Raw genomic sequence first — 14,660 nt, 5'->3', positions numbered from 1 at the left:
CATCTGAGGAAAGGGGAGATTAAAAGCACCTGCCTCATGGCATTGTATTGAGTGGAAAGTTGATTTGAAATCAACTGTCATTTGTTCCTTCTCATAATAACCACATATGATTGGTACAGTTATTTCCTTCATCTGAAGGAAACTGAAGTTCAAAAAAAAAAAAAAAAAAGAATTGAATTGTCCAAGCCATACAAGGCATCAATGCCACAGCCAGGCCTTGAACCGGAAATCCTTCATAGACAGTAGAGTCTTGCACCTTATTTAGAACCCTTACTGACAATAGTCCAGGAGGAGCAGGGCTGAGCTTCTGATTTGACTTACAACTGGTTTTCACCCCTATCACTGTGTTCTAACAGCACAGTTATAACAGCCTTCCACAGGAATTTACAACACGGCCTATTGGAACTCTCAAAACTCATAATATCAGAGCACTACTCCCGTGAAAGGCAATAATTCAGGTTTACTCTCATCCCTGCCCCTGATGTTATATAATATACAGCTATTCATTCATTCATTCATTCATTCCCTCATTCATTCATTCATTCATTCAACTAGCATCACTGAACACTATTCTGTGGTAGACACTGCAATGAGAAGCTAAAGAAAATGTGGCCATAGTTTCCAAGTTGCTTAGACCAGTTGGTCAGATAAGATAAAGATCTAGGTGACTAAAACCCAGGGCTAAGTATGACAGCTTAGGGAAGGTACCAAGGGCCAAGAGTCAGAGGAGGATATGACCATGGGAAAGCAAGGAAGGTGATATAAAGGCTAGGACTGACCATAAGGACAGCATATCAAAGGGGAACATGGAAGGAATGAACAGTTTCTAGGTACAAGTGGAGGAAACGGCAAGGAGGTGTCCAGTTTGACTGCAGACCAAAGTAGTGCAGTGTGGACTTTTCTGCTGATGAAATTAAGTAGGGACTCCAGATGAGTCCTTGCCTCCATGCACAGGCCTACCAGCCGTGTGCTGGACCAGCCTTCAGTCCCCATGAGAACACCCATGGGCACAACACGGAGCCCATGTGACAACTTACCCCTACACCCAGTCATCGGCTTCCGCTGCCCCCCAGTGTCTGTCCCTCTGCCCAGCTGCCAGACTTCATCCCAAACTGGCAACAAGAGTAAAGGCACAGAGGTCATTTCTACATACGCAGAAAGTCTTCGGGGAACATGAAAGTGGCAAAGTGCTCTCAAGCATCTGAATCCTGGTGAGAAAGCAGAAATCTGACCACGACACTTCTCTGCTTAAAACCTTTAGTGGGTTTCCCATGGCTCTTGGGTTAAAGATCAAAATCTGTAATGGGGCCCCACAAGGCCCAGCCCTTGCCATCCTTTCCAGCCTTATGCTCTCCTCACCCCTCACGTCCTCCCCACCAGGCCTCTGTCCAGGAGGCTTCTGGAATAGGTCTCCTATTCCCAGCACCACATCACTAAAAACCCTTCAGTTCTTAGCTCAAAACCTATTCATCCCTCTGCCCAGAGTTGATTCCTTTGTAATATGCTTTCACTGAACCATGGCCCTTTTTTTCACATCTTTGTCACAACCTATCATGATATACTCATCTGTACAATTCTTTGATACCTACATCTCTCACTAGCTGGTAAGCTCCGTGAGCACAGGGCTGCCTTCTGTTTTTGTTCACATTAGTAAGCCCTCCGTAAACACTTGTTGAATATTGAATGAATGTACCTGAGGCTCATGGGAGGCTCAGTACCCCTGCACTGGCATACAAAATGTAGCCTGCATGTGTAACTTGGTGGGGGCAAAGTTCAGAGTTTTCCTTAGATTCTCAATCAATCTAGTGGCTGATACAAGAGAGTCTTCTCTAAATAGTTTATCCCTGAGTCTTCTATACACTTTCACCATAGAAATACAGCCCTAGAAGGACTCTTAGAAATCATATGAGCTTTATGTTACATATTCATTTTTAAATGTTTATTTATTTTGAGAGAGAAAGCATGAGCAGGGAAGGAGCAGAGAGAGGGAAGAGAATCCCAAGCAGGCTCCACGCTCAGCTCAAAGCCTGACGTGGGGCTCGATCGCATGAATCACAAGATGTGACCTGAGCTGAAATCAAGAGTTGGATGCTTAACCAACTGAGCTAACCAGGCACCCCTGAGCTTTATTTTCTAAATGAGCTGTATTTTCTATTTAATTTAAGTTAATTTATTTATTTTCAATATGAAATTTATCATCAAGTTGGTTTCCATACAACACCCAGTGCAATGAGCTATATTTTCTAAATGAGGATGGGGGCAGTGCTTGTTCAAAGTCACACACATGCATGTTTCCAGAAGTTAGTCCAGAATTTGAACCCATGTCTTCAAATCTCAATTCACATACTTTTCACTGCCTCAAACCTGGTGTGTGTGTGTGTGTGTGTGTGTGTGTGTGTGTGTGCGTGTGTGTGTGCGTGCGCACATGCACGCGCATGACAGAGAGACAGAGAGAGAACTTCTTCTTTATATCAGGTTTTTTGTGCATGCCTATTTCCTCTATAAGAAGCTGCGCCCCTTCAGGGGAGACTCAATGCCTAATGCATTTTATTTTCCTCAATTCCTACTATAATGTCTTACATTGGCAAATGGATTTTATCTGTTGCATCAACTTCAGCTCTGACCAATTTGTAGTAGCTGCCTGTAATGCTATGGTGAGAAAGAATAAAAAAAAAAAAAAGAAAGAATTTAAGGCCATGTCTACACTCAGTGGGAAAGAATTCTGAATCAGTAAATTCTGTCTTCTAGGGTCTGGAAGGGGGTAGTAATGGTACATGTGCTCCATAGAGGGCAATAATAATAGAGTTTTGAATGAATGAACAAATGAATGAATCTTAACCATTGATCTTGACCATCTGAGTGGAGAACAGCAATCTGGCTGATTTCAGCCGTCTTCAACCTAGTCAGAGGAAGCAGTGTTCACAAAGTCGGCACCAAAAAGCTTATGATTAGCAATATTAGAAAAGAATCAAAAGTGAAAACGCAGATACATGTTGATGCCTGCATGTCTTAAAGGGAAGGCATACAGGAAAATGGAGAAGCCACAGTCAGATTTGTAACATCAACCAGACAAATGCAGACATCGGCCGTTTAACTGATCACAGAGGGGATGCAGGAGGCAAACTCTGAACTCTCCACCTCCTCAAAACAAACACATGCCCCACCCTTCAGTGCCTGCTCAACCTCCGCAGAGGAATCTTCCTTATTGCCCACAGCCACTTTCTGCCTCAGAAACCTTAGCTCTTAACCCCCAATCATAAACTTCACTGTGGCACTTTTTGCGTTGGACTCTTTCACTGCTAGTTTTCTTTTCTGTGTCCCTATGTGTCTTGAAAGGGGGAAAGCTCACTGAGTTTTGGAGTCTCCAAAGCTGACTTCAAATACTAGGTCAGCCCTTCTCCACCGCAGAATATGGGGAAGACACTCTTGCCCAGTCTCAATAGCATCATCTACAAATTAGGGATAATAACTTTCTAGGATTGTCCGAAAACTCAAAGACAACATAGGTGAAGTATCTGTCACATGGTAGATCTTTGAAATAAACTTTTTCTATCTCAGGGGCACCTGGGTGGCCCAGCTGGTTAAGCATCTGACTTTGGCTCGGGTCATGATCTCGCTGTCCGTGAGTTCGAGGCCTGTGTCGGGCTCTGGGCTGACAGCTCAGAGCCTGGAGCCTGCTTTGGATTCTGTGTCTCCCTCTATCTCTCCCCACCCCTCACACTCGCACTCTGTCTCTCTCTCTCTCAAAAGTAAATAAACATTAAAAAATTTTTTTTTTAACTTTGTCTATCTCAGCACCAGCCCTCCATTCTTTTAATTATTACTACATACAGGGTTTTTTTAGAGCAGAATTCACATATCTTTTGTGTCCTCTATTACTAGTTATAGAGTGAAGAACAGAAATTATTTGAATGAAACAATGAAATGACAGGTGCTGAAGGATATAAATTATACATGAGCACCTCAGCTTGCCCACAGGCCTCGGCAAGCAGCATAATTTTGTTACAGTGCTTTATGTACAACAGGGAGTGCTGAGGACTTTGGTAAATGTGAGAGTTTATGCCTTATACTTAAGTTGGACAGCACTTCTCAGCTCTAGACCATAGAAGCTGAGAAGGAATGTAGGTCTGGGGTTATCCAATGGTCTAAATTTTTTAGAGAAGACAGAAATCTGGATTTTTATACCACATTTTAAAGAACACTATGAAGGTCAATCAAAACAACTCAATTGACTATCAGTCTACAATTCTAAAAATGAGGAGGGACCCTTAGGCAAGAGTTAAGATGCTGTCCGTCTACTACCCATGCCTAAAGTCTGGTTAGATCCCCTGTGGGCTTCATGAATGGGTCTATAAAAGAGGGAAACCTACCATAATTAGACAACTAGCCCCCACCTGCTTGCCATTCAGGCTCTCAGCATCTTTATGGTATATGATTCCCTGACTCCTAGAGACACTTGTTCATTTGTGTCAGAGGTACAGACCTTTGCCAGGTGTTCTCAGCAACATCAAACAATAGATATTTGTGATCTTTCTGGACAGTGATTCACATTCTGGTGTTACAGCTGATCTATAAACACATATCAAGGCAAGAATGCAGGACAAACCAACTGGGGCATAAAAACAATGCCTCCAGGAGCCAACTAGGTAAATAAAATGAGACAAACGGTCTGGTTGGGAAAGAAACCATCTAGATGGATGGTGGGAATACTCCCACCTCAATCCCAGCAAATTGGAGTTACATAGATGTGAGATCTAATACTGCCACATCGTTTAAAATTTCAAAGAGCCTAAGATACCCAAATTTTGATGTGAAATTCCATGATTCTTTTTTTTTAATGGTTATTTATTTTTGAGACAGAGAGAGACAGAGCATGAGCAGGGGAGGGACAGAGAGAGAGGGAGACACGGAATCCGAAGCAGGCTCCAGGCTCCGAGCTGTCAGCCCAGAGCCCGACGCGGGGCTCGAACTCATGGACTGAGAGATCATGACCCGAGCCGAAGTCGGACGCTCCACCGACTGAGCCACCCATGTGCCCCAAAATTCCATGATTCTTAAATATTGTGCTGAACCTAGCTTATGGATGCCATTTGGGGTCCCTTCTGCAGTATTTGAGAAATGGCACATGAGAGGCCCAGCCTGGAATATCTCAAGAGGACAGAACAAGAGAGTAACAAAGTCAAGTATCCTCTTTACTCTTGCACATGTCATTCCCTCTGCCCAGAACACACTTGCCTCATCCCTTTCTTGCCCTCTCACCTTGTCTTCCTGGAAAGCTTCTATGTATCATTGAGACTCACTTCCACCACCACTGTCTGAGAGGCCACCCCCACCCTTTAAGGCATCTCGGACACTTCCCACAAATTGCTGCTCCAAAACAACAGTACATTTTAATTTTCTCTTTACAGGACAGCCAGCCTCATGAGGGATAACGTCCTACAGCACAAGGAACATGTCTTACTGTTGTCTGCAATTTCAGTGCTTAACACCATGTCTGGGTCTGATTAGGGACTCAAAAATGCTTGCTAAGGGAACGGAGGGCTTTTTAGATTCAAGAATTGCTCAAAGTGTGATTCCCATACTAACTACTACGGAGCCCACCGCCCAGGGCCAGCTCTGGAATATTCTTACTCAAGAAGTCTGAGAATCCACCCTTAAGTCTTGCTTTAAATAAGCTGGGTGAATTTTATATGCACTGAAGTTTGAGGTCCTCCTGGCTAAACTGTAACCGTAACTGTAAGGAAAGAGGCTGCGTCTTCTTTGTTGGCCATTATATTCCCAGCACCTGGTACAGCATTTGGCACGAAATAAGCATTGAGCATTTGTATATGGAGGGAACGAACGGATGCATGAGTGAAAACTTAAGGATTAAGTTATAACTGCTCCTCACACCTTCAATGGAAATCCCTATCAGTATCTCTCATCTGCCCATTTATTTATACTTACCACAAAGGCACCGAGATAAGCTGAATATCTGGTCAATAATGACTATCACTATGGACAGTCTCCTCAACCCATACCCCTCCAGGCTTGGAAGAATGTAAGGCCTTTGCTGATTCAATGACTTTATCCCTGAAGGATTGCAGACAAGCAAAGCAAGGAAACTTGATTACAAAGAAGACACAAACCTCTCATCTTAGCTACTGGGATTGGTAATACTCCTCTTCCATCTTCCCTGCATCCGCTACCCTACAACCACCACTGTTCCTTTTTGATCCTCTCTTGCCAACACATCCAGCGGGCATAGTTCCTGTTATACTTCCTCTCCCTTCCCTTCTCCACCCTCTGGTGGAGGGATAATGAATAGCAAAATGGGCAGGAAAAAAAATCAAATGACAGCAAAAATTATGAATAGCAAACATTTAGTTTGTTTTCTGGAGGTAATTAGACAGTTAATTTAAGGTAACTACTAGTCCAGATTTCCAAATAGCACATGAAATTAAATCTGAATAAAATGCTTTTCTTGGTTTTCCATAAATGATTAGTTAATGCAGCCCACCTAAAACCGATCTACTCCCTTTGACGTTTTTTACTCAATTCAAATTGGGGCAGATGTACCATTTTCCCAGACCAATGGACCATAGGGAACATAGCCCCAAAATGTTTCCTAGCCTCATATAAAAACTAACAGAGAATCCTCCAGGCAGGCTGGGAATTACAATGCCACCATTGCCACCCAAATTGCCCAGTACTGGCTCTGATCTTGGAGCTAAAGAGAAAAAAAATAAAGATCTAAGCACAAGATAACATTACTGCTTCTTAGACAATTTCCACAGCAGCATTCCCCACTGGACTATAAGCTACTTGAAAGCAAGAGCCTTTTATCATCTCAGTTTTCCCAGGGTCCATCTCAATTCGTAGCATTGAAAAAACATTTAAAGAAAGACCAAATTAATAGAAACCTGTGCACTGGTATATGGCAGGAATCAAGTTCAAGAACCAAGATCCATTCACTCCAGATTTACTAACTACAATGGGTAACACTGTCTGTATCATATTTCAATCTCCCCAATAAATGGCCAACAGCCCTATTACAGATCAAGTCTTAGGTAGCTAACTATACAGAAACACCACCTTTTGCCTCAGAACATTTCCTCCTTTTTTTTTTTTTTTTTTTTGTCTTTTATAATTTGTCCTGTCAGTCAACATCTCTCAACACCAGGACAGCAGTTAACATCTCATTCCACCAAGTTCTGCTGTGGACAATTCTCAGCAGTGTGAGTGAATATACATGTCAGCCATTTATTTTTCCTGATTCCTTAAGCAAGTAATCCTTCCTGAGTAATGGACCCCTTTGAGAGTATGACAAAAGCTTTGGAGTATGACAAAAGCTATGGAGCCTCTCCTCAGTAAATAAATTAGCATATGCATATAAATGCAAACTCTTATGCATAATTATAGGTTGTTTTTAGATACGTTCATGCCCACATCCAAATCCTCCTTTCAAAGACCTACTCTAAGCCATAGTAAAAGGAATGGGAGGTTATTTGAAAACCAGATACCTATTCAAGATGATTCTAGCTTTCCGGGGAGATGGTGTCACCGAACTACGATTCAACAATTAAACTCCAGCTCTTTTTTAAGGGTGGTAAGTAACACAGTAGACAAGATTTTCAACCTCAGCATTATCAAAATGCAGAATTGCTATTTTATTTACTCAATGGGTCACTCTGGTGTAAAATCATAGCTATATTTTGAAGCACTATAAGATTTCCTCCTTAGGTGCTTTATCAAGCAACTCCCTTAGAAGTCTCTGAAACACCCTTTTGCTTCTTGAGTAATCTAAGCATAACTGATCAGGCTACCATAAGGATCAGTGTATCTATCACAGTGCCAGGAACATGGACCTTGGGGTCACAAGACCACCATTTATTTCTTGGGCAACCCTGGGCAAGTTATATAACTTGGTGCAGCCTCAGTTTTCTAAAAAGAAGATAACATAGTGCCCCCTAAGGCACCTGTGAGGATTAAATGAACTAACACATGAAAATTAGTGTACTGCAAGGGCCATAGTGATGCTCAATGAATGATAATAAATGCCAATAAAATTGTCTATAAAATACTTATAGTTCTTAACATATAGTAAATCTTCTATAAATGGAATCTGGAATAATTCTTGGAATTTGAATTAACATTATCTTATGAGTGGTCTTAAGGATAGCAAGAATTCCAAATTCTCAATATGAGCTTTCAAGGCACAATGCACATTCAGTTTAAATCATTGAGAGTCCTCCATGAGGGAATGTGGGAAAGAGTTGAAGGAAATAGGATCTATGTGTTTGACTATCCATAGTTCCATAGAAGATCCTCCATAGGATCTATGTATTTGACTATCCATAGCTCCGTAGAAGTCACCAACTCCATAGTGGCACACAAAACCTACAGTGCCAATTTAATCCAGTTTTGGGTCTCCAGTTGTTCTTGCCCATTCAGCTCACACCTCCATGCCATAAATCCCTACTTGAGCTTAATCCCTGGAGGGAAAATGTCTCTGCTGATTCATTTTTATGCTTCTCTCTGTCTTCAAATGGCAATCGGGCAACCACACAATCTCCTTTTCAGTCCTAGTTGTCAGAAAAACTCAAAATGGCCTTTGTTGCCCACAGTTTTTGAATGCATTCAACTCATATGTCAGAGACTTCTCTCTTCCTTCTCTTTCTTGAGGTCACCTCTGTTCTGTTTTATGCTCAGAGGCCATCCAACAAACTATGCCTTAAGCAGGCAATCACTTAAAAGCATTTTGGAAATAGTCAAGACACCAATTTTAAAATAGTTATTGGTCATTTCCCAAAATGGGAAACCAGATATACAACTTGTCATATACCCTTTCTAATCAAGCTACAGGTAACATTTTCTCTTTTTAACTTATGCACAGGAAAGGCTTAAGCATTTTAAACCACATTTTCCAAGTTCGAATCTTTAATTCTACACCTCTCATAAGTTTCTTACGTGTGAAGCTCTCTCAACTGAACAAGAAAACCTCTGCAAGGTAGGGAAGATGCAGTCAACCGAAGCTCCGATTGTGCTGGCATTTAAAGTTAGCTGACAGTGAGAAAGCAGACCCATTTTCTAAAGCATTCCAGGATCTAAAATACCAACTGATGGAATCGCTCAAAAGGCCCCGTTTTCTTGGAGGGCTTTCTCTTAGGAAGACGAATGACAACTCAAGTGGTTTTTGTGACACCGCCACCTACTCACAGGCCCTCCTTTCATTGGCTAATCGCAGAAAGAAATGTCAGAAATAGAAGCAATTACTTACATCTATAGGTCATCTCAAAGCTGTCGCTGATGTTCACAATATCAATCTGGGGGAGCAGCTTTGGGGGCTCTGTGAGTTGTGACAAAGCAAATCTAAAAGCGGCATGTTCCTGTGACTGCTGGTTTGGAAATAATCCCCCTAAGAGGAAAGAAAAGGCAACATAGCATCTGGGATAGAGATGGGTTTAATCCCCCAAGAGCCCACCCCAGATGGGCCCTTTTCTTCTCCCCGTGCCAAACCCACTAGTTGTAGCCTTTAGTCGTGGGGATATGAGTTCAAATAGACTCAGCTAGACTTTGAGGCTTAAACTTCCACTGATGAGCTTTTATGTGCCAAGGCCTCTAACATCTATCACTCTGCCCAAACATCTGATTGTTTGCTCCTCAACCCAGATCAGGTCAGAGAAAACGGGAGAACTACATTTCTCGTTCTCCTCCCTTGGGTGACCATCTGGGTGGCCTAAGCTCTTCTGTGCATGTGAACTCTCACTGTGTCTCATGTTCCCTGTATTGGACCCGTTTCTCATTACAGAGCCTTACAGGTAACAAATGTTGCAGGGTGAAATCTAGTTCTGGGACTCTGTGGGCTTCTCCAGCACTCTAACCTTTTGCTTTGACACTTTTGGTCTTTGACCTAGCAAGACCTGCATACAGTTTAAGTATTCTATGGCCTCTAAGGTTTATTATTCATTTCCTCTGAAAACCCTGGACTTCTACAAAGAGTATTTTGCTTCTTCTTTGACACTCATGATCCTAGCTACCTAGGAATGGCTTGTTACATAAGAGATTGCCATTGTGTATATTTGCATGGTAGAACCTTGGACTTCAAAGACATGGGGGCTTAAGAACGTCAAGAGGGTACAAAGAATATTCTATTCTAGTAAAAAGCACAACAAAGGTGCCTGTTGAGGCTCTTGTTCCAAGAAGCAAGAGCACATGCCCTTACCTTTGTATTTACTGTGGACATGTAAATGAATTAAGCTCCATTTCTATAAACTGGAATCAGCTATTTTCAGAGACTAAACTATAATGAATATTTACATAGAAGTTTATCTCAGCTTCCACAGGAATCACAGCCCCGGCGTAATGTACTTATAACTTCGTCTACAGTGGGTACGTGTTTGTTTTTGAGAACCAATAAATGGGTTGTAAGGCTTTTATTAGAGATCGTACAAGTAGAATCAAGTACTACCTGATGGCGGTGATATTTTCAGCATTTGTTCTGCAATGTAATGTTTTAACCTTTTATTTGAGAACAAATCATGGTCTTATCAGTTGAACAAATAAGTTGGGGTTAAATATAATGAAAAATCTACAGAGATACATGGGCAAACATATCATATGCATGTACACAAAACACCTCTGTGCATTTATCCCCACAGTGATATATACAAATACATTTGGAGAAAGCAAGTCCACAAATCTCAAGGCAAGCGTTTATAATCGGCGAACTATGGGCAATACGTAGGTACCAACATAAACAATGCTACACATAAGAGCAAGTGATTTACACATGTTCATATGCCTCCATTTTAAGGAGTGAAAACAAAAAACTCCTTCTAGATTTTGATGCCTCACCCTCCCTCCCCCCAGATGACCACACCCCAAACACATTCCTGCCCCCTTCCTCCTCCTCTGTAATGAATGAAAGAGGCGGTGGGGTGGGGAGGTAGGCGGCTACAGACTGGGCTGCAAGAGAAGTGTCTCAGGAGGCAGGAAGTTTTGTTTTGCGTGTAAGGTGTAAGGCACTAACACATATACACAGACACACTTCAGGATGTAGCTTAACAGGTGTCAGGAAACAAAGCAAGTTACTCCATGGCTGTTCCAGCCACCCTTGGAGCCAGCATGCTGGAGAGGCCAGAAGAGACTGCTACAGCAGCACATGAGTGCCCAGCAAAACAGGACCTGCAAAACCACCACCACCAGCCCCCCCCCACCCCACACACACACACACACAAACACACACTCACACAAAGAACACAAACTACCAGTCACAGGAACTTTCCCTGGTGGAGCTATGTCCCTATCAGGGGAGAGAAAACAGAACCCAAGCCAACCAAGATGCCTCCCAGCAAAGCAGCTTGCTCCATTCCGGGACACATCCAGCACTGAAAGGCTGGTCACACTGAAGCCCCGAGCCCTTGTGGACACGCATTGTTATCGGTGTCATTGCTCTCATTTGTTTTGCTTTCACCCATTATTGTGAGGGGGAGCAATATCTACCAGCTGTTCCACAAATACAAGGAGGGTGAGGGGTCCTTTAGGAACGCAACAACCAGGAAGGGAAATGGGGAACAAAAAGGCATGCAGCATGTTGAAACCTGCCTCCAAGTTGAGAGGATAAGAGCCTAGTGACAGGGAGAGCTAAGCGGAGGGAAGGGAACTATGTGTACGTGTGTTTGTGTGTGTGTAAAAGGTAGACAATGTCTGTGGATGGAAAATCTAAGAGGAGGGGGCAATGGAAGGAAGAAAGGAAGTTCCACGATCGGAGGAGTGGGGACCACCAGCCCAGCATGGCAGACAGCAGACAGAAGGCAGCTGGGGGAGTCCAGAGCAGGAATAAAAGCCCCCTGGACTTTGAGTGGGGTCTTTTGGCATTATTTCAGCTGCTGCAATAAACCCAGCACCCTTCACTCCTTCTTTCATAGGGTCTCTTTCCCCTCCCCCAGCCAAGAAATAACCATCCCCTCGGTCATTTAAATACATATATGCATATTTAATAGCTAATCACACAGAAATACACCACACATATTTATATAAATGAATGAAATCAGGCATCATCTATGAAGCAATGGAGTGAACTCCTTTAAACACCCACTACCCTTTTGCTGGCTACAGCCTGAATTTTCTTTCCTTCAAAGCAGTGGTTCCTCCATTTCACATGCTCATGCATAGAGTGTGAGTGGTGTGTGTGGACCTGTGTTTGTGTGTGTGTGTGTGTGTGTGTGTGTGTGTGCACACTTCCCACTGCCCCTCATCTGATCCAGAGAAGCCCCCTCCCCTGCTGGTGGTCCAAGTCTAGCTTCCATTATCACCCAGCTTTCTAACCAAGCACAATCTGTAGCGAGAAGGGGGGGACACAGGGACACAGACAACACCCCCACCCCCCCCAAAAAAACCTTGCCAGACCTAGAAAGTCCCTCCCCAGGCTGCCCCTCTCACTCACCGATCTGGATGTTGTTGGGGAAATTGGCACCTACTACCGCGCCTAGGAAACCGGTGCAGAAGAAGGCAAAAATGTGCTGCATATTCCTTTTTGCATTGGCGAAAAAGAAGCCCAGGTCCAGTCATAGATTTGGTATTTCCCCCCCTTCCCTTGATTCCTCTCTCTGTTCTGCCTGTTCTTTTCCTCCTGCAGTTCCTGCCTTCCTTGCTTGCTTCCTTCTTTCCTTCTGGGAGGTTTGTCTGTTTCCCTTTGGAATCCGAGCACTTAAACGGCAGCGTTAACACCAACTGACAGCCAGATTAACTGAGCACGGAAGAGAAGCCCGTCCTCATGCTGGCGGAGCGCTGGCTCGCTCCCCCTCTCCTCTCCTCTCTCCTCTCACAGCCTGCCTCTCTCTCTCCCTCCCTTTCTCTCGCTCTCCCCCTCACACTCACACAGGCAGCAGGCTCAGTGCTAATACCCACCGAGTTTCACAGCTGACCTCCTCTCCCTCCCACCCCCAGTCTCCCAGTCCTCACCTTCTCCTCCTTTCTGTGTGTGCGGTTAGGTGGGGGGGAGGGGGGTATGATACAGGGTGCCTGGTCCTGAAAGGGACAACCCAATCCCCCTTGCCCCCCTTTCCCCTCCCCCGCCTCCCCCAGCTCTCTCTGCCCCCTCCCTCAGGTCCCAGTCAAGCAGATGCTACTGGAAATGTGGGTTCAGCTGTAAGTCAGTAGGTGGCAGGGGGTCCCCACAATAGTCCTCGATCCACCCGCTGCTTGATCTAGGTCACTTTTTCTAGGAGCGCACGGGCTGTGCTGGATATATCTCCTGCACTCCACTGGCCCAATTATTCCTACAACTAATTCCTGAGGGGGAAGACCCTAGAAATCCCTCCTAGGAGCTTTAAAGGAAAGTAAAGCCTTTTCCTTCCTAATGGGAGGAATGACAGAAAGGCTAACCAGAGGGTCTGGAATGATTGACGGGTGCCTTGACTTGGACATTTGGCAGTCCCTGTCTGCTTTTACAGGCCAAATTGGTGGTCCCTTCTGAATCCCAGGCATTTAAAATGGGCCCCCTTCCCACTTTCCCCGCATGCCACAGGAGTCTATAGCATCAGAATTGTGTGGGTGTACAATAAAGGCTAAGGATACTTAGAGCAATTACATGAGTCATTTTGCAGGGATTCTAACTGAGAAGATTCAGGCTTCTTTCAGTTATCTCTGGATGCTGGTCATGCCCAATGTGAACTAGAACTCTGCAGACCCTCCTGGCCTGGAGCTTCCACTGAAATAACCTGTAGAGAGAACAACTGTGTTCACAGAAATCGCGTGGGTTGCAAAGTGACAGTCACTAACCGCCACAGAGCACTTTGCAGTTTCTGAAGCAACTTCACGGTGTTTCCTCACTCTCTCCTCACGCCAGCCCTGTGAAGTGGCCACCACCCTTGTCTTACGGATGAAAAACCTGAGGCTATAGGGACTCAATCATAAAAATACAGACCTACAAAGATGGAGTCTGGACCCTCAGGACCAACATATGGTCCAACCTGTGAACTTGAATGTTCTAGGCAATACCAATTGACCCACAACCCTGGTCAGAACTCCTGCCCAACAGATGATACCATAGGAAAAAGAAAGTCCACCCTTCCACAGCTGGAAAGAAGAACAGACATGATTTGGCTTTGGCATTTGACTAGGCCATTTTATCTCCAAACTCCTCACTTCCTTCACCAAGATTGCTCAGTTATGCACACTAACATGGCAGCTATGAGGGCTGGGATTTGCAAGAAGTATCTGACCATGTTCAATGGAGCTCCTAAACTAGGGACAAATTGGAGGTCAGATGCTTTATAATCACCTATGCACTTCCACATATATTAATTAGCTCAAGTGACTTTTAGAGCTAGTGTTTATTCATTTACCACGTGCCAGGTACCACGCGAGGCAATGTGCACACATCACTTACTTGTGCCATAGCACCTGTGGTAAATAATCTCACCCCCATTTTATAGATAAAGAAACTGAGACCTAATAATTTACCCAAGTTTCCACTACTAACAAGGGAGAGGTTGGGGATTTGAACACAGGAAACTCTACCATGAGACCCAAGGTCTTAACCCTCAGGTTCTAGTGGCAGAAATGATGGGGCAAGGACATTCTAGAGGCAGTGTAAGAATCAGCTTGAGAAGGTGAGAGAACAGATCAGGAAAGACCACCTCTAATGTCCCTGCCAACATTAGGAGTCTATGATA

The 14,660-nt window shown here is 43.9% G+C and overlaps 1 protein-coding gene across 2 annotated transcripts in view; it reads right to left on the bottom strand.

Moving 5' to 3' along the window:
- Positions 1-12,913, bottom strand: part of GRIA1 (glutamate ionotropic receptor AMPA type subunit 1) — a 305,318-nt gene extending 292,405 nt beyond the window's left edge. The window contains exons 1-2 of one of the 2 annotated variants that reach the window (XM_060634778.3): positions 12,428-12,913; positions 9,260-9,397 (exon numbers count right to left, since the gene is read on the bottom strand). In XM_060634778.3, the coding sequence (XP_060490761.1) occupies positions 9,260-9,397; positions 12,428-12,509 (220 nt within the window). In that variant the 5' untranslated portion in view covers positions 12,510-12,913. The remainder of the gene's footprint in view (positions 1-9,259; positions 9,398-12,427) is intronic. The other variant, XM_060634777.3, reaches the window with a different exon arrangement.
- Between the last annotated feature and the right edge of the window lie 1,747 nt (positions 12,914-14,660).

This window comes from Panthera onca, chromosome A1 (genome assembly GCF_046562875.1).
Source record: "Panthera onca isolate mPanOnc1 chromosome A1, mPanOnc1 haplotype 2, whole genome shotgun sequence".
In the NCBI taxonomy this organism is placed as follows: domain Eukaryota; kingdom Metazoa; phylum Chordata; class Mammalia; order Carnivora; family Felidae; genus Panthera; species Panthera onca.
Note: the sequence above shows the minus strand (reverse complement) of the source record. Positions and strands in the feature narration are given on the sequence as shown.